At 42.8% G+C, this 18,964-nt stretch overlaps 1 protein-coding gene across 3 annotated transcripts in view; it reads left to right on the top strand.

Moving 5' to 3' along the window:
* The first annotated feature begins 3,379 nt into the window (after window positions 1-3,379).
* Window positions 3,380-18,964, top strand: part of ZRANB1 (zinc finger RANBP2-type containing 1) — a 42,025-nt gene continuing 26,440 nt past the window's right edge. Inside the window, exons 1-3 of one of the 3 annotated variants that reach the window (XM_027655119.1) lie at window positions 3,380-3,578; window positions 14,742-14,839; window positions 15,551-16,401. In XM_027655119.1, coding sequence (XP_027510920.1) covers window positions 15,588-16,401 — 814 coding nt within the window. In that variant the 5' untranslated portion in view covers window positions 3,380-3,578; window positions 14,742-14,839; window positions 15,551-15,587. Of the gene's footprint in view, window positions 3,579-4,674; window positions 4,793-14,038; window positions 14,060-14,741; window positions 14,840-15,550; window positions 16,402-18,964 lie in introns of those variants that run through there. The other 2 variants (XM_027655120.1, XM_027655121.1) reach the window with 2 other exon arrangements.

Below are 18,964 nucleotides of genomic sequence, written 5' to 3'. Positions count from 1 at the left end.
TGAGGTGCACAGGGCAGTTGCACGACTCTGTGTGAAGGCACACGATCTTCAAGGCCTGAGCGAATCCAGCTCTGCAAAGGAAAAGCTCCCAAAATAACACATCTAGCTGTCAAATGAGTATGACTGTTCCAAATCCCTCACCAGGGAGTTAAAATTTCTCCTGAAACTGGTGGAAGGAAAGGAAAATTTTGGGTGGAATATAGGAAATTAGTACTTGCCTACAACTTTTGCTACCTCTAATAAAAATAGAATTATCTTTCTGACATTTAAAAACCAAGAAGATGATCAAGCACCTAGTCTATGGAGAACTTAGTTATCAAGTCATGTAGATTTTGATTTGCCTCCAAATTAGAAGTCTGAAAGCTCTTATTGGATAAAATACATGTGTAAATATCAATGTTCCAAACGGCTGAAAGGTCGTTCCTATTGTATTTTATTGTTTAAGTCTAGAACAAATGGCAAACTCCTGCAAGTTAAACCTGGAGGGAGATGCCAGCAGCAGACATTAAATCTTTGGCTTAAAGGAATAAAGTCACCAACACCAAAAAGGCCTGCTAATTTGGAGATGCAGCCAGGATTCACTTTTAAAAGTGACAATGGTAAATATTTTCAAATTCAATTTTACCACATGTTCACCTTTGAATACTACTCTGCTTCTGTTCTTCAGGACAACGATGCAGAGATTAAAATCACTTGCAATCATAGAATTCTCTGAAAATATTGATTCAGTTGGTGATGTTTTTGTCTTACCTATACAACAAAAGTCTCTGAAATAAAATGAGCCAAGCTTCATTAAAGCTCTTTTCTGTGTTGTGAAGGTACATTACACACTCCTAATGTGCTGCAGTGCACTGTGTTTTGTCTAAAATATGTTTCCATGATCACCAAATGGTTTTCCAGCAGTTCCAGGAAATATTCTGGAAGAATTTGAAGGGATATTTTCCTTCAAATTACATACTCCTGCCCCTAGCAGGGGGGTTGGAACTAGATGATCTTTACGGTTCCTTCTAACCCAACTCACTCTGTGAATCTGATATTCCTTGTATTTTCATATCTTGTTATGCAGTCTAATCTATAACAATTATTTCTGGAAATTTCTCATTGTTGTACAGTTGTGGCAGCATTTAGGATTTATCCCAACAGCTCTTCCATCACCTTGCCTGGCTGTCAAGAGCAAGGGATACATTTTCTGAAAGATTTCTAAGCATAGAGATGGCACAATTCCTTCAGATAAGGAATAATTATTATTTATGACTTATCCAAGAAAAAAAAATAAAGTTGTCTCCCTGTTTTCCATAGCTGCATTTTGAGAAATGCACCAACTTTTTTCAGTGGAGTTGGAAAGAGAACTCAGTAAATAACTAGTCTGAGAGAGACAAATCACATTACCCTCCTCCTGCAATGATTCTTGATGTTCATAGGGAACTAATTTAATTGCAAATGAAGACAAATTTCTATTTCAGTCTCCATAAGTAATTACATTTTACTTGTCCTGACTCCAGTTCTAGTTGTTTGTCTGCTGGGTAAAGGGATTTTTTCTAGCACTGCTCTTCTGGAATATCTCAGGTGCTTTTCTTTTATGCTGATTGAGCAAGAAAGTATGGTTCCAGCTGGTCCATGATGAGTTTCCCCGTGCAACACCAAGCCCAAGGCATTAGCTAACAGAGTCCCCCCCTGTCACCATGTCTGGGAACGGGGAATGAAAGCATGGAAATAAAAAAGTGCTAAAACATCTGAGAAAGCCTGAAATAAAAAGCAGGAACTGCAGTGGGGAAAAAAAAAAATTCAGGTACCACAAGGGAAAAGCAAGGATGTGGGCAAATACACTTTTCCTGTCAGTGAGCCTGCAAGAGCAGCTTGAAGAAGACGCAGACTTGCAGTTTTTGAGTAGAAAGCAAAAAAAAAAAAAAAAATAAAATTGCACAGCCATCACGAGGACTGAACTCAAGGACTGGAGGAGCAGTTCCAGAAGAGGAATGGGCTTGCACTGTGTGGTTGCTGCTTGGATGAGTCCACCAGGCCAGGGTGGACATCCTGAATTTCAGACCCCACACACTCAACACTCAACATGCCGAGTCAGGAATTGACACGTAAAGGAAATATTGACAGTTTATTTCAAAGAATCACAGAATCAATTCAGTTGGAAAAGACCTCTGAGGTCATTGAATACAACACCACCTTATCAACAAGACCATGGCACTGAGTGCCACATCCAGTCTTTCCTTAAACATCTCCAGGGATGGTGACTCTACCAGGGCAGCTCCTTCCAATGTCTAATTATCCTCTCTGTACCCTCTCTGTACCCTCTAATTACCCTCTCCTAATGCCCAACCTAAACCGCCCTTGGCACAGCTAAAGACTATGTCCTCTATTTCTTATCAGTGCTCAGGGAAATATTTTGCTATGGAAGAACTGAAGGAATTAATGGGAATCCAGCAAGGGCCGGGAGGTGTACACCCTGGGTGTGAGACCTCCTGCCATGATTTTCGCTTTATTTCTCTTTATTCTCTGTATTTATTGTACGTGGGAAAAGTTTCCCATCAGGACACTGGATCCCAGGCTACTAGTGACAAGACGGGGGGGACATTGTCTTAAGCTGTGCCAGGGGAGGTTTAGGTTGGACGTGAGGAGGAATTTCTTCACAGAAAGGGTAATCAGGCATTAGAAGGGGCTGTCCATGGAGGTGTTGGTGTCACCATCCCTGGTGGTGTTTGAGAATTGAAGACTGGATGTGGCATTTGGTGCCATGGAGGTGCTGGGTCATAGGATGGACTCGATGATCTCAGAGGTCTTTCACAACTGAACTGATTCTGTTCTGTGACTAGCTGCCACAAAGCAGTGTTCTCCACAGCTGCCGCCTTTTGAGGGGCTTTTTGAGGGATTATTCCCACAGGAAGCGTTTATGTCCATATACCACCCACTGTGATGGACGCGGAGCCAAGGGGGGGGGGGGATACCCTCGTTTCCTCTACTAACACGTTCTGCGCGTTACCGCGCGTGGCCCGGGCACATGTTTGGCTCGGGGAGGGCCGTGTGGTGCCGGGTGGCGCCGAAGGAAGCGGCGGGATGTGCAGGAAGGGATCGGGAATGTCCGGGAACAGCCAGACAGGGGCACCACCGGATCGCCCCCGGAGGGTCCCCGGGGGGATCCACCCTGACGGGCCGGGGTGGGCGGCGCCCCCTGGCGGCCACGCCGCGCCCGGCGCCCCGCGGCAGCGATGACATCACCGCTCTGCGCAAAGAGCCGCCCGCCGGTTGGCGGAGGGCGGGCGCGGCCCGGCCAATGGGCGTTGCGCAGGGCGGCAGGCGGCGCTGACGTGCGGCTCGGCCGTGCGGGGGTTTATTTTGCTTTGGGCCGCTCCGGCCGCCGCCATTAGAGCAGCGCGGGCACGGCCTCCCCCCCCCCCGCCGCGCTGAGTGGGAGCGCCCGCGGCCGCGGCAGCCGCGGCGCCTCGGGAGAGACCATGTCGTGAGCGGGGGGGGAGCGGGGGGAGGGGGGGGGGCGGCGCGGGGCGCAGGCGGCTCTCCGCGCTGCGAGCGTGTTCCTGGGGGACTGAGGGGCGGAGCCAGCCGGGGAGGTAAAGCCCCTGTGCACGCTCTGCTTCCCGCGGGCAGCGCGGCGGGGCGAGGGGGCGCGGGGGGGACGGGGGCGAGCGGAGCCGGGCCCGGCGGGGACCCCCAGGGGAGGCGGTGGGGAGGCGGCCCCGCATCCCGCTGGGAGCCGTGTCCCGCCTGGAAGGGCTTGTGAGGGAGGGCAGCCCGACACCGCCGCGGTACAAAGGCAGGAAACTCGGATTTTCTCCCCGTGGCCGGTGCTCCAGACCCCGGGCAGCGGAGCCTCGGGGTGCCCGGTGAGATCATGCCTGTGCCGCCGCTCTCCCGCTGCCTCCCGCCCCCCTCCTGGCTGGCTTGGATTCCTTTCGGGATGTGCCCGTGTGGATCTGCACGCGCCGTGGCGGAGTAGGTGATGGGAGCGAGGGGTTGTGGATTTGGGGCAGCAGAACTTCCATGGTATTGCTTGTCCCTGGAAGTGTCCAAGGCCAGGCTGGAGCAACCTGGTCTAGTGGAAGGTGTCCCTGCCCCTGGCAGGGGTGGGACTGGATGGGCTTTAAGGTCTCTTTGGACCCAAACCAATCCGTGATTCATTCTGTGGTTCTGTGATCGCGTATTGTCGAGGCGTTATCAGGAGTAAAGAACGGTGCGGGAAGTATTTCAAAATTGAGCTTGTCTTTGTGAACCGAAGTTAAAACAAAAATCGGAAAAGTTGGATTAAGGAGCGAGGCAAAGCTCGGTAATCCGTGCCCCCAGCGCCTTTCTGTCTGCCCTCACAGCCCCAGCCTGCAGCAGCTTCCCGGCAGGAGGAGATAAACTTGTCTGCGGAGGTCAGGGAAGCGTCTGTGAGCCCTCTGGATGTGTCTGCGAATCCTTCCTCGGCAGTGACAGGGGTCATTCCTCCCAGCGCTCAGTCACCCGTCCCCCCAGCAGACACCGCTCCCTCGGGAGCAGCGGGTGGGAGAAGGGATGGGATACGATCCATCCCGGTGTCCTGCATGGCCGGCTCAGCCCCGGCTGCTGAGAACTTTCTGCTGCCACGGGACTTTCAGTCACGGCAATAATGACAACTTTTTCTGGAATTCTTGGAGGTTGGTGTAGTAAACAAACGCTGTTTTTTAGCCGGGCTTTGTGCTGTGCCTGAACAGTCTCTGCTCACCAGCTGCTCCTGTGTCACAAGTGGTGGGGCTGCCATGTGAGTCCAGGGCATTGATACCTTTGTTGATGCAAAAATTGAAAGGTGAGATGTCTTCTGTGTGCTAACTCCCTCCTTTCTCTTCTTAAAGCTCATTCTGGTATGAGCAGAACCTTTTAGCAGTAGTTCAGGAGAGATCTGTTGTACTTAGTTTTGTTTTTCCTTCTGCTTGTCTGGTCTTTGGTGGCTGCAGAAGAGCTTTGTGAAGCTCATTTCTCTCCCCTCCATCCCTTTTTTCAGCGGTTACTCAGGGAGGGGGAAACAGGTGAGAGCAGCAGGAGGTGTTCTGGAACTCTTTTATTGGCCTCCTTCCGAAAGCCAGGCTGAGTTGGTGTCTCAGCATGTGGAGTCTGGCATGGCACATATAAAAATCACCTCTGGTTTAAGTCTGTCACAGCATTAAAAGGCAGTAGAGCTTTTAGATGTGTTGTGTTTCATGGGATTTGTGAAACTCTAATTATGTGGTGCAATTCTCTTGAAGGAAAAAGAAATGACTACCTTTACTTTTCCTTACGCTCCTTAAGCAAGGACAGGCAGGTGGGGGTGACCAGTGAGGCCATAATCTGATCTTGTGGAGTTGCGTCCATTTGCATTTTCTCAGAAGTATAATTACAAATATTAATTTAATTGGAATGCTGAGTGGCATAAAAGCATCAGTGGGATTCATCACAGAAGCATGACTTATATTGGAGACTAGTTAGAGTGCAAAATCGGTCAAGGGAATGTTTTCAGTCTTATTTAGCCTTGTGTATGACCACTGATTTGTGTTGTTGGACATGTGAATTCCTCAGGGACGGGAATTCCCACCCATCTTTGGTGCCCTTTGGAAGAAGGACCTGTAAATAATTAGGGAATACTTTACTGATTGAATGGTTGGTTATTTTTAATACAGTCAATCAAATAATCAAATGTTCTCTGAGGCATTTTAAAGTGAGATTTACTGGCTCCTTCATGTGGTATTAACTCGGTGTCAACGTTTCTCTTTCCAGCTTCTCTTTGCCTTATCAGTTCTGCAGTCAGACTGTGCACAAGGCCAGATCAATACATTCTTTCTCATGATGTGCTCTCTACTAATCACAGCAAAGCATTTAAACTGCCTCTGCCAGTTCTCTCAGTAATCTCATTCCCCTTCCTCCCCCCCAAAATTCGAAGACTGGATTATTTTGGGCTGTTCAAAATTGATGTCAACAAGTAATCCTCATTTTAACTGCATGAGTTATGATCCACAGTCTCCTGGTACTAAAATGGAACTAAACTTTAGTTTGGCAGCTGAAAATGGCTGGCTTAGCTGTAACAGAGTTCTTAATTTTTTGTGGGTTTTTTTTTCTTTCCAAGTAATACTGCAAATGAAGGGGGAAACGATGCAAAATTGGAAAGAGAATTTTCTTTCAACACACCTGACGAAGAGTTCACCACTTGTCAAATGGCAGAGCTTGATAAAATCAGTGAAATAACAGAGCTAATTATAACTTTGTAATGTCAGTTGGATGGAAGTTGTTATACCTTAAAAAGGAGATGTCTGTCTTCAAATTAAGATCTCAAACATTCAGAATTCAGACACTTTTCTGGTACCTTCTCACAGCATTTCTGTTGTAGCTGCCATTTTTCATCTTGCACAGAGTTGTGACTGTGCTCGTTTTTGCACCACCAGTGACTGGGATGCAGCTTCTCACACCTCTGTTGTTATTTCTGTTGGGATTTTCTTGACATGCAATATTAATAATTATCTCTGTAGGGTTTACCAGTTAATGTACTTTAAAAGAAGAGCTGTAGCACTTCAGTAACAATTTTGGGAACACATTAATCTATAACAATATGGATGATTTTGTATTTCCTTCTTTCCTGGAATGGACAAGTGTTCAGAACTGGGGTTGTATCCACCTAATGTTTTTAATAACAACTTTTTTTTCCTGTGCCTCTGTACTATTTATGCAGAAACTCATTTTGCTGAAGAGTAGAGAAAGGAGAAAGTGTGGAGGGAGTGGGGCAGGGAATGAGCAAAGTGATGTTTGAAGGGGGAACTGTCTTCAAGAGGGGGCTGACGTGGAGACTTTGATTCCATAAAGAAGGAAAAGTAGATTTTTAAAAGGATCATGGGAGGGAAATGTATTGGAAAGAGTGGTAGTGGCTGGTATGTGCAGAACATCTTGCCTATGAAGCAGCCAAATTTGCAGCCCTTTTGCATTTTCTACTATACAGGAGATATAATTAAGTTGGCATTTTTCCCTTTGGTTATTTGAATTTGTCCTGATATAATCTGTTCTGCTTGTTCTTAAAACAAGGATACTACTGCATGGTTTTGGTTTTTTTTTTTTTGTTATTTCTAGTAAGTGATGTTTTATTTGGGTTATATTTACCTTTACTTCTGTAATCAGATGTTAAGGTTTAAAAATCCTCCCTGTAATTCTTTGACTTTGATTTGACTCAGCATCTAGTTCTGAGTAGCTGTTTTTGATAAAACAGAAAAAGTTGTGGGTTACTGAGGAGTTTACAGGCACTAAGAAACTTCTGTAAGTTATGATAATTTGAGGAGTTGGTGTTCCTGAACTGAAGAAAACTCAGAACCATGATTTATGTGACCCTGGAAAGAAAAATAAACTTGAGTGGTCTAGTTTGGTTTTTTTGTTGTTTTTTTTTTTTTTAGTGGATTAGAACTATTTTGATCAAGTAATCTTTTAGTGGGTTTAAAGTTGCACGCACTCCTTTGAAACCCATGTGGCTCTTGGTGCAGAGGCAGGTGAATATCTGGGAAGAAAAACAACTGTCACAAATCTCTCAAATGTGTATAATTTCAGCAAGAAAGTAGGGAATTTGCTTTGTGATGGTGGTTGTTGGTTTCTGAGAGAATCCTGATTCTTGTGGCAGTGAGGACTGTGGGTGCATTGTGTGAGCCCTGACTTGCACTTCTCTCAGGCTGATGGGCTTGAAAGTATTCCTTGTGTCCCCATTCATCTTCCCAGTATCTAAGCAGGGATTGAGTAGAGACAGCTGACATATTTATTCCTTGCTTTATCTGAACAGTCCCCTGGAACAGCTTCACTCTACAGGTCTTAGCTTCAACAAGTGTTGAGTATATACTCATGTTTTTTAATAGTTCAACTGCCCTTGTAAGTCAGGAGTACTTTGAATTGTCATTTACACCTTCTGTCAGATGGGCCTGTGGTTTAGCTTTTACCTGCAAAGGCTTCCCCTTACTGGGTGCCTGTTGAGAGGCTCATTTTTATCTTACTGAAGGGCTGGGATGGTCTGCTGGACTATTTGCTTTTATTTTTGACCTCTTCATTACTGTTTAGCTTGGCAGGGACAAAAATAATTGTCACCTCCTGGCTTTTAAAGGGTTTATTTAAAGAAGGTTGTTCAGTGTTGCCTCTAGTAGAAAGTTACTCCCACCCCCAGAAACTATTTTTACTGTTTTACTCTGAAACTTTCTAGCAGTGCAGAGTATCTTGCAGTGGTTAACTTTGGGTTGTTGAATATGTATTATGAACAAAATAGAAATTACTAATCATAAGGTTTAAAAAAAGTGATTTAAAAAAAAAAGAACTGATATTGCTCTGTCTCTAGAAGGAGTTTGAATTTGGTTTTCTTGTGGTATTTGACACTAGTTCTTTGCACTGTGTTAAGCAGCTATGTACACAGTAGTGGATTTTCTGTGCTGTAATAATAGCGTTTTTGCTCCTCTTTTTAACTTTTCCCCTCTTTTTGGTATCTTATCTAGTAGCCAGTATCTTAGGAAGAACTGGATAAAATGAGTGTGGCTTGTTCTGCTCACTGGAACTGGAATTAGTCTTTTAAGTGTATGCCAAATGCACGTACCAAAGACAGTCCTTAACTGTACCTGAACGTGGCTTGCCATTAATTAGGAGTAAACTCCCCAACAGTGGATGCTGAGTGTGTGTTTCCACGTTTCCTTTGGAGGCAGGTGGTTTTCCTCCACCAAATGGTGACTCTGTGTGTGTTGTAGCCACGCTCTAATTTATGGTCAGCCAGCACTGAGGAGGTCCAGGGGATAATTACTGGAAAATGGACAAGTCTCAGTGTAATGTTCCTGTTGTTGGACAGGTTTAAGTGTTTTAAAGTTTTGATGTCTGACTCCACAGTGTGGTTCCAGTCAGAGCGTCACATCTGGTTTTCCTCCCCTCGTGTGTGAGGACGGCTGAGAGCTAAACAAAAACGGGTCTGGTGTTTTAGGCACAGTCTAAACACAGATAAACTGTTTTTGTGTTTGACCTCACTTTTTGTAAAGAAACATCTTGTTCAACTTCTGTACTTTGTCCAAGGCTAATGTCTTTCTAAAAATGAAGTTTTACCAGTTCTGTTGCGTTTTATTTTGTGTTTGTTCCTGTAGATCTTGAGTCAGTATTCATCTGTTGCTGACTGTTCATGGTCAGATTCATTAAATGCTGCTGGCTGTAGTTATGCAAATGTTCTATCATAGCTCATTATTTTAAGTCACTTTGCTTGGTTTTTGATTAGTATTGTGTGGGAGATGTTGTGTATTATGTAACTGTTGATCTGCTTACCCGTGTTTGCCCAAATGATATTGGTTTCTAAGCAGTCAGTCGTATTTAGTCTGTCCTAATGTGTAGTAACGTATTATCTGGATAGTTATTCACTTCTAGTTGAGTTTAAACCAAAAAAAAAAAGCAACCCTGAAAAAGAAAGAAGACTGAACTGCAAGCTGCTGCTACTGAGTTTTTATAGGCTGTTTTCAGCAGTTAAGATTTTCGTAGGTTTTAGTCACAAATTTAATTGAGCTGCATGGGGTTTGACCCATTTGAGATGAGTAACAGATAAAATGGAAACGTGCACTGTGCAGTTTGCACAGCAGGGTTAACTCTAGTGGGTAAGAGCACAAAAATGCTTCAAGGGGTAAACATTAAAATAAAAAAAGACAGCAGAAAGAGCAAATGTTTACTGCTCTCAGATATCTCTTAATTCTGTGTCGTGTTTTCAGCTTTTACCGAAGAGTCTGGTTACGTTAAATTTCAGACTGAATTGTAAAATTCATTGTCAGGCTTGTATTTCAGATGTCTCCAAAGATCTCTAGCCTCCTGACTGTTTTGCTTCTTTCTGCATAGAACATTTGCAAAATTGGGCATCCTCTTGCATTAAAAGTGCATATAAATTCTCTTGCTTATGAAAAGTCAGCAGTTGAATTGGAAGTGTGAGGAGAATATTGAAAAGAAAGCTGATGCCAAATCAGCGTAATTTTTCTGAATGCCATAAATACCTAATAAAGTAGACTTAAAGATGCTTTGAAAGGAGATATGACTCCATGAATCAAAATGAAAACAATCTGTTATTAACTGTATGTAAATGAGTTCACCCAATGAACAGACTTCTGAATGTTTTCAAAAGTTAATACTTGCTGTGTTGTGATTTACACGGCAACGGTTTGGTCTTTAAGAGAATTGAGAACTGGATGATGCTTCTCTCAAGACAGCAGCATTCTCCCTGTTGTCCCTGTTAGTAGGAGTGGAGGAACAGCTCTGGTGCTCAGAGGAGCAGAGGTGATCCCTGTGTGTTTGGAGCAGTGCAGTTGCTGGGATGAGGATGGGCAGGATAATGCAGTTTGATAGAAGCCTCCATCTCCCATCATAGCTCTGGTGTCTGCGTTTGGTAGCAAAGGGGTTTCTGCATTTTGTGACTGCTGCAGCCTGAGAGCAGTTCCTCTGCCTGCTCTGCAAACAGCCAGCTGGTGTTCTGTGGAGAAAAGCAAAATTTCCCAAGCAAAAACCCCACCTCGTAGAGCAGCTTGCAGAGAATTACTTAAGTGCTCTTTTCCTGAGATAACAGAGTGCTTTCTCCTTTTTGCTGATCTGTTTGGGGCAGAATCCTTTCATTTTTGAAGAACTGTCCTAACAAGCAAAACTAACTATGGTTGCTTGTTAAATTCCTTGTTTCACTGTATTCAGGCTAATACAGAAAATGCTTCTGCATTTGTTACTTTGCAGTAATCTTTCCAATCTTTGCTGTAATATATTGATATTGCCCCTACTGCAAAGCTTCCAGATTCAGTACTGATCTGATTTGGTTGTCCTGTTGACAAGGTCAGTGTTCCTTATTTTATTAAAATTAATTTGCAGAGACGACAATGGGGCTTATTGTTAGTTCCCTTCAAATTATAGAAGCCCAGGCTCAAGTTTTCTGTTTTTAATATAGTGATCTGTTGAGGCTTATACTGAATTCTGGAGAAAGCCATCATCCAAGAAGAGTGAGTGGTTGAAGGTAGAGTAACTAAGTTTAGTAAGTTAAGAGAACAAAAGGTAAAATTCCACCTTGGAAAATTAGGCAGGGATGTGAGAAAGGTGTAACTCTCATGCTTATGAACTGATGAGTTAATTGATTCTGCATTTGGTTATAGAGATCTCTTTCTTTCAGAGCAAGATGCTTCTGCTTATTTTGTTCCTCTGAAAAGTTGCTTCAGTGTTTTTAAAATAAATAAACCAACCTGGCTTTCTTTTTGGAGCAGCCTAAGAGAGGCAGCTGCCTCTGTGGGGAAGGAGGATGGATCTTCTTGTCTTTCACGTGTTGCTGAAGGCTGAAGTTGGCACCTGAGCTTCCTTTTCCCTGTAAATACAGAAGCGTTTGCTTTGGTCCAGAATTTGTACACGTGAACAAAAGGAGTTTAAGGTTGGAACACTGATTTGATGGGTGTAATTACATAAGGTTTCAGCCAGCACAGATACCAGCACCATCCCAGCAAAAAATCCGTAGTGTAGACCGGTCTAAATCAGCATCTGGCTTGTTTACAGGGAAGGGTTTGATCATTTAATGAAGTGGAGCTCCATACTGTTCCTTGTTGGAGCCAAAGGAAAACATTTTCTGGACACAGTGAATAATTAAATTGAGGGGAATGTAAAATATCCTGTCGTAAAAGTGATGTTTGAGAACTTCATTATTTCTTCCCAATTTCAGTGAGCCCTTTTGCATTTTCCCATAGTCTTAAAAGTTGAAACAAAGCAAAAGACAAACTTCTAATCGTTCTAGGTGACCTTTTCCCACTTAGTTTATTTAGTAAAAGGGTGACCTGATAAGGTTTTGATTTTTTTTTGTTTGTTCTTCATTTATCAGAACTTACTACACTGAAAAGACAAATATGTTAAGTTATCATACTAGTCTGTCCAGAAGGTATTTAGTGCACTGTCTAAACTGATCAATTGGAACTTGTTTGAAGTTCTGCGGGTTTTAATTTCTTGTCAGCTCATGCTTTTTGGACTTTAAAACATGCACCTGCACTTCACAGTCACTGTGTTGCTATTTCTTTGTCAGAGAGGTTTCTCCATGATTCAGCTTCTCCTCTGTGAAGAATCTAAAATAACAAGTTAACTTGAAAACAGAGTCAAAGAAGTAATTGGGAAAAAATGTAATAAGCTTCAAACTGCTCAGTGGCTGGATGGTGGTACTGTATCAGCAGGAAATCATAGGATTGTAAAATCACAGAATGGTTTGGGTTGGGAGAGACCTTAAAGCTCATCCTGTTCCACCCCCTGCCATGGGCAGGGACACCTTCCACTAGCCCAGGTTGCTCCAAGCCCTGTCCAACCTGGCCTTGACACTTCCAGGGATGGGGCAGCCACAGCTTCTCTGGGCAACCTGTGCCAGGGCCTCACCACCCTCACAGGGAAAAATTGCTTCCTAACATCTAATCTAAACCTACTCTCTGTAAGTGTGAAGCCATTTTGCCATGTCCTGTCACTACAGTTCCTGATGAAAACAACTTTGGATGGGTCTGTGGGATGCAGTTGGGGATCAGACCAAGACCTAACAGTAAAAAAAACCAACCAAACAAAAAAAAAAAATACATGAAAGTGCTGAATTTCCTTACCATAGTGGGTGTTGGCAGAGCTGTCAAGGAAGAGAAATTGCATTGCTCCATTGAGCCTTTTTATATTCTTTACTTCATAATAACCTGAGACCTCCTGTTAGGAGGTGGTGAGCTCATATCTCAGAGGCTTTCAAAGCTGCAGAGACTCAACTTCTCTAAGAATTACATCTGAAAGCATCTGCTCTTTAAGGGGCACAGAGGATAATTGCAGCTAAAAACCTAATCTTGTGATGTACATGAAAGCTTTTCGGTAGCACGGGATGTCCTGAGCTATTTAGTTTCCTGAGTGGTATCTCAGTACTTGTTTAGATGGTTTTTGTAACCAGCTCCTTTCCAACTGGAGCTGCAGTCTCCTTTCTCAGTCTTAATATCACTTAAACAGATGATGCCTCGTTTTCTTACCCCATCCTGAATGTGTGTTGGGTTTTGTCTGAAGTGGGAACTGTTTTAAGACTTCACAAACTAGGGCAGGTAAGAGACTACATTTACAGTTACAGGTACCCGTCACACGTTGCATACAGGTCTCTTTGGAAGCATCACCTGCTCAAACCATACCAACTTCAGTAGGAATTATTCTCAAGCACTGGAATTTTGGGACAGCCCCTTTCTGGTGGTCCTCAGTGGCATGATTTTCGGTGGCAGTGGGTAGGTGCACGGGCAGTGTGTTGTGCCTTGTCTTTAATGGAAAGCACGTTCAACTCCCTTACGTTTCTAACTAGAAAACTTTAATTCCTCGGAAAACTCTACTCTTTCTAGAGAGAATAAGCTTATTAAGAAAGTAATTAAAAACCTTATTTTGGGAGTTGGGGGGAAAAGCCTTCACCAAATAGAATAAACCTAGTGTCTACTATACTCATATAGGAGGTGTTTTGGTAAAGCTTTAGTTTATCTGTGGAGTAGAGAAACCTTTTTTCCTTGAAGTTCCTGAAAAGCGTTCTTTATGAAGTCACCTTCAGTAAAATCAAGTTGACTTTGTATCCTCCTGTATATATGTATGTATTTTTCCCCTTACTTTTATTACAGATACAGGGATCCTTGTATGATCCTACTCCTTTTTCTCATGCTGAATGGGCGTGGACATCTCTGAGGCACGGTGGAGGGGAAGCAGTAGGAGCTGTAATTGCCTTCTCAGCACATTCCTCAGCCTGGCACACTTTTATAACGTATAGGTGGGAGTGAAGTGCTCTGCAGGCTGTTCAAACAAAGTGATGTTGGAACCCGAGCTTTATGGGAAAGCTTTCTGTGTTCCTGATTGCTCATCTTCATGGAGCATAAATATGGATCACTCAGAAAAGGATAGTCCTGCCCTGCCCCCTGGTCCGGCCATGCGATAGCCCCTCGTTCATGCAGCCACCTGATCTGGTGAATAGATCAGCAGAGCTGCTGGAAAAATCCTGTGTGTCCTGGAGTCCTCAGCAGGAGACAGTAGGAATAAGGGTGACAAACTGAAGTGGACATTTAGCTATGCCTTGTAGGGCAAGGTGTGTGTGAAGGTGTTGCAGTGACGAATGGACTAACTCGTAAAACATTTAATAATCGGGGAACGGGTATAGCTGATTTTTAGTTTGATGTGTCTGGTTTTGAACTGAATCCTGTTGTGTAACTTCCGAGTTTTTGTTTATTGGGTTCTCGGTGTTTTGTAGACAACAGAGAGAGTTGCAATATGATGAGTAAGAAATGACAGTCTGATGTGACAAATTGGTATTTTAATCAGTTTTGCATGCTTAAAACAGCACATTGTTGAGCCTTATATGTTGGGTAACTATTCTGTGGTAAGGGAGGAAATACTGTATGCATTTGCCTATTTGTCCTTTATCTACCTGCCTCACCCTTTCCCTCTATTCTACTCTCTACACAAAGCTTTTTTTACCTTCCCCATCCTGAGTTGCAGATTGCAGTAAGAGCCTTCATGGATATTTTGTTGTGAACTTGATGTTGCTTGGATGTACTTCTTTTACTTCAGCAGACTGGTCACTTGTGTGGCAACTGGTTCTTTATAAATACTGGTTTATTTTAACCAATCTCTCTTAGTCTCAGCAGGTCATGACTGGGTTTAACCAAGTAAATTGGGATCAGAATAGGTGTGGCATTTAATAATTAACTTTCTGGTTACTCAGGTCCAGTAGGAAACCTATAATGAGTCTGTTTTTATTTTGTTTACAGGAATACTTATCTGCTTAGTCTCATCCTTCATATTTGGCAATCTGAGGAAAAGGTCTGAGCCAGCATGAAGACAGAATCCCCTCTTCATTAGAGAAAAAGTGAGTTGGAACTGGGTTGAGATCTGAATTTGTAGAATAAAAATACCACATTATCCTGCCAACACACACAGTTTGTGCTTGCTTTCAAGTGGTATTTTCACTTCCTCACACCACTGTTATAGGTGATGTCCAGTCAAGGCCTAGTCTTGCTTAAGTACATGTGAAATTTTCAAATACATGCATTTTATGTAAATTCCTACACCCTCCTTTTCCGAAAGAACTGATATGCCCATCTGATACTCTCCTTCCTTCCAGATCTAGTGAGGTCTATTACAAGACCTTACAGAATCTCTGAACTTTGTGTTCCTTTTCTTGTACCTCTATATTCATACTGAGTTCGATTTTTATAATTTAATATCTATGGCTTGTTTCTGTAGCTGTACTGGTCTCTTCTCTGGTGTTCTCAGTGCTTAATGCATATCTGTTTCCTGACTTTGTTTGGAAGCCTCTGTGCAAATTTGAGGAATACCACAAATGCAAGACTGGGGGTTTTTTCTCATTTCTGCCCTAGGAAATCCTGAATTCTGCATGCAAAATGCCATTAATTCAAGTCTTACCCTTTTCATAGCGGTTGTAATAGCATCAGTAACAAAGATTGCCTGTTTGCCCAGCCTGATTTTTTGTCTCAGCTGGGTTAAATCTCATTTATGTTTGGTTTGAAGCAGCTCCTGTGCAGGCACTGTGTACTAACGGTGTGTTGTGACTCCTCAGCTTTCTGCCCGACGCAGCTCATTTCAAGGAGTGCACGATGACAGAGCGTGGAATTAAATGGGCTTGTGAGTATTGTACATATGAAAACTGGCCCTCTGCAATCAAATGCACCATGTGTCGTGCTCAGAGGCCCAGTGGAACAATTATCACCGAAGATCCGTTCAAAAGTGGTTCCAGTGACATCGGCAGGGACTGGGATCCCACGAGCACCGAAGGAGGGAGCAGTCCTTTGATATGTCCGGATTCTAGTGCGAGACCAAGGGTTAAATCATCCTACAGCATGGAAAGCGCAAATAAATGGTCGTGCCACATGTGCACGTACTTGAACTGGCCCAGGGCCATCAGGTGCACTCAGTGCTTGTCTCAGCGTAGGACCAGGAGTCCCACGGAGTCCCCTCAGTCGTCGGGGTCAGGGTCCCGGCCGGTCCCCTTTGCCGTTGATCCGTGCGAGGAGTACAACGACAGAAATAAACTGAACACGAGGGCTCAGCACTGGACTTGTTCTGTTTGTACGTACGAAAACTGGGCGAAGGCCAGGAAATGTGTTGTGTGTGACCACCCCAGGCCCAACAACATCGAAGCAATAGAACTGGCAGACACAGAAGAGGCTTCTTCCATCATAAACGAGCAGGACAGGGCTCGGTGGAGGGGGAGCTGTAGTAGTGGAAATAGCCAAAGAAGATCTCCACCCACAACCAAACGTGAATCCGATGTGAAAATGGACTTCCAAAGAATCGAATTGGCTGGAGCTGTTGGCAGCAAGGAGGAACTTGAAGTTGACTTCAAAAAACTAAAGCAAATAAAAAATAGAATGAAAAAGACTGACTGGCTGTTCCTAAATGCCTGTGTCGGTAAGTTGTTTTCCTGCTGCCTTCTACTGTTATGCCTGTGGGTTAAGTATTTTTGGCAGAATGAAGAATTAAAACAGAAGCTTGGCATTTGATTTCAAACCAGGGGTTTTTTTTATCTCTGCATTTCCATTTTAAAAAGTAAGCCAAATGTAGAAGTTCCTGAAATAGCACCTGCTGAGAGAGGCTGTGGAGTTCATCCATAATCTGAACGGGGTTACACGTGTTTCCCAAGTGTGCTTGGACTTTTTTGACCTTTCACAGAAATGGATATCCTTGTAACCAAATCCTGGTTTTCCACGTAATCGTTAAAAGGTGGAAAAATTACAAAGGCCAGTCTACAGACCACTGATGTATATAGTACTGTAAAAAATGCCATTACTGGGTAATTAAAATAACTCTTTTTTTTTTTTGCTATGGCAAGCAATGCTTGTAGAGTCAGCAGCTGCAGCTTGGGAGTATTTGTAAACAGTGTAGAGCTCGCAACAGTACAAGATGCTCTGTCAGATGTTAAAAATAACACCAAAATATGTAGCTCCAAGAAACTGCATGTGTAATACTGACCTTGAAAGTAATAATGTTGTATTAATACAACTACTGTGTTGTAAATGTTTACAGGCTTTCTGAAAGTATTTCAGCAGTCAACTGCTTCAAAAACATTCAAATACCAGTTTTGTTCTGTATTTTGGTGCTTTCCTAAAGAAATTCTGGGTAATTCACCCAGTGCTGTTAAAGAACAGAGACCTTGTGAGTTAACTTTTGTGCTGTAGCTTCCCAGAAGCAGATATCCTGTGCCCCAGCACACGAGCAGGTTCAACACTTGAAATACTCAACTATTTTTAGAGTAAAACACTTCATATGAAACTATGGCTCTACTAGTATGTCTCATGCTGTTCCTTAATGTTTCACAAAGTCACTGCATGGTTGTTGTAATTGAAAAGCTAATTCTTGGAGCTGCTTTACTTAATATCTTAGATCAGGTCTAAATGTTTTTATGGGTATCCTGTGTTTGGTTTCTCTGAGATTATAAACCAGTTTATTTTTGTGTTGTGTGAATAGTTAGACAAGAACATTTCCTTTTGAAAATAGGTGTCTCATATCTTTAGATCCTTATATGCTTTTTTTTTTCTTTTGAAATAAAGCAGTTGAAATTCTCTGTGGTATTTTTTAAGTTATAAAATGCCAAGAATCAGTTTTTGTAGGTCATTCCTGTGCCTGACAATAGTCTGTATCTTGCATTCTGATAGCAATTGTAATAAATGTTAGGGGATTTTTTTTCCTCTGATTTTTGAGAAGTGATTTCTTTTTTCACTATTGCAGTGTTACTTAAAATGTTTCACGCTTCCAGGTTTAATCTGTGGGAAGGGTTATGTTTATATTTAAGAACATGATTTTGTGAGTATTTAACGTTGCTTGTGACTGTGTTGTCACACGTGAAACTCAGAACTATGTTCATCAAGTTCTGTAAGGCAGCAATGGTTTGGCTCTTGGAAAAGAGTTTAAAGGGATCTGGGTGAGAAAGCCAGAATGCAGGTGGAGTTGTGTGCTGATTGTTGCTGTTCTCCTGAAAGATTTCATGGATTCCTTTCTCTAACTTAAACAGTTACTATACTTTTTAACCGAGGGGGTAAAAAACCAGCAGCTAAAGCTGTTAATTCTGAAGTGAAAGGTGGGTAATTTCATTTGGTATATCCCAGATGTCATGTTTTTCCAAATACCCCTTGTAACAGGAATAACCTTAGGAAGATTGATGGAAGCTCCACAGACTCTTTTGTGCTTTTATCTGGTTGTTTTGCAGAGTATATTGGAAAGGTACACCAATTTAAACAGTAACTTTTAAAGAAATAAGCCAAATTTATGTTGGTGACCTTACTGTGACATACTTAAAACAATTTAAGTGTCAGTTGGACAATTTTGCCCAAAGTATCTGTTCTTACCATTGAAATCAGCTGCATTATTGTGACTCAGTGAGTTCTGTTCTGTTTGTTTGCCAGCTGGAGCTCTTGGGAACTTTTAGCTTGAACACTTGTCAGTCCTTAGCCAAGCAAAACTATAAAATAGGACAAGTTCGTGTTAAATGTCAAGTCAGTTTGTGAACATTGATGACCAAGAGTTTGTGTGTTACCCTACTCCAGCTGACAGATTGTGCCTCCTTAGGATTTGGGAACTTCAGACCACACACTTCCAAGTTTGAGCTGAGTCAGTTGTGGAGGGTCTGTTTGCTTTGAGTCTATCTCCTGTAGGAGAGATGTTAACTTTTTAACTTTTAAAGTTAACCCTGAAGTTAAAAATAAAGATTGGAGGAGCAGGAGTAGGAGGAATTCTTGGCAGAGTGGTTATTTTCTTTTCTCTTAGAAGATATTATCTGTCAGAAGATACCAAGGAAAATGTCTGATACTTTAGGACAGCTGTTGGGTTGAACTCCCTCTTCACATCTTGACTGTAGTATAAATTCTTTTTACTAGATTTTATGTTTAATGTCAAGTTTCATTAGAAACATGTATCAGACTGCTCTTTTCCACATCTTTTCTTTTTAGCTGAAACATGGGGATAGATGTGTGTCATT

The sequence above is a fragment of the Corapipo altera genome, unplaced genomic scaffold (assembly GCF_003945725.1).
Source record: "Corapipo altera isolate COAL_440 unplaced genomic scaffold, ASM394572v1 180, whole genome shotgun sequence".
Taxonomy (NCBI): Eukaryota; Metazoa; Chordata; class Aves; order Passeriformes; family Pipridae; genus Corapipo; species Corapipo altera.
Note: the sequence above shows the minus strand (reverse complement) of the source record. Positions and strands in the feature narration are given on the sequence as shown.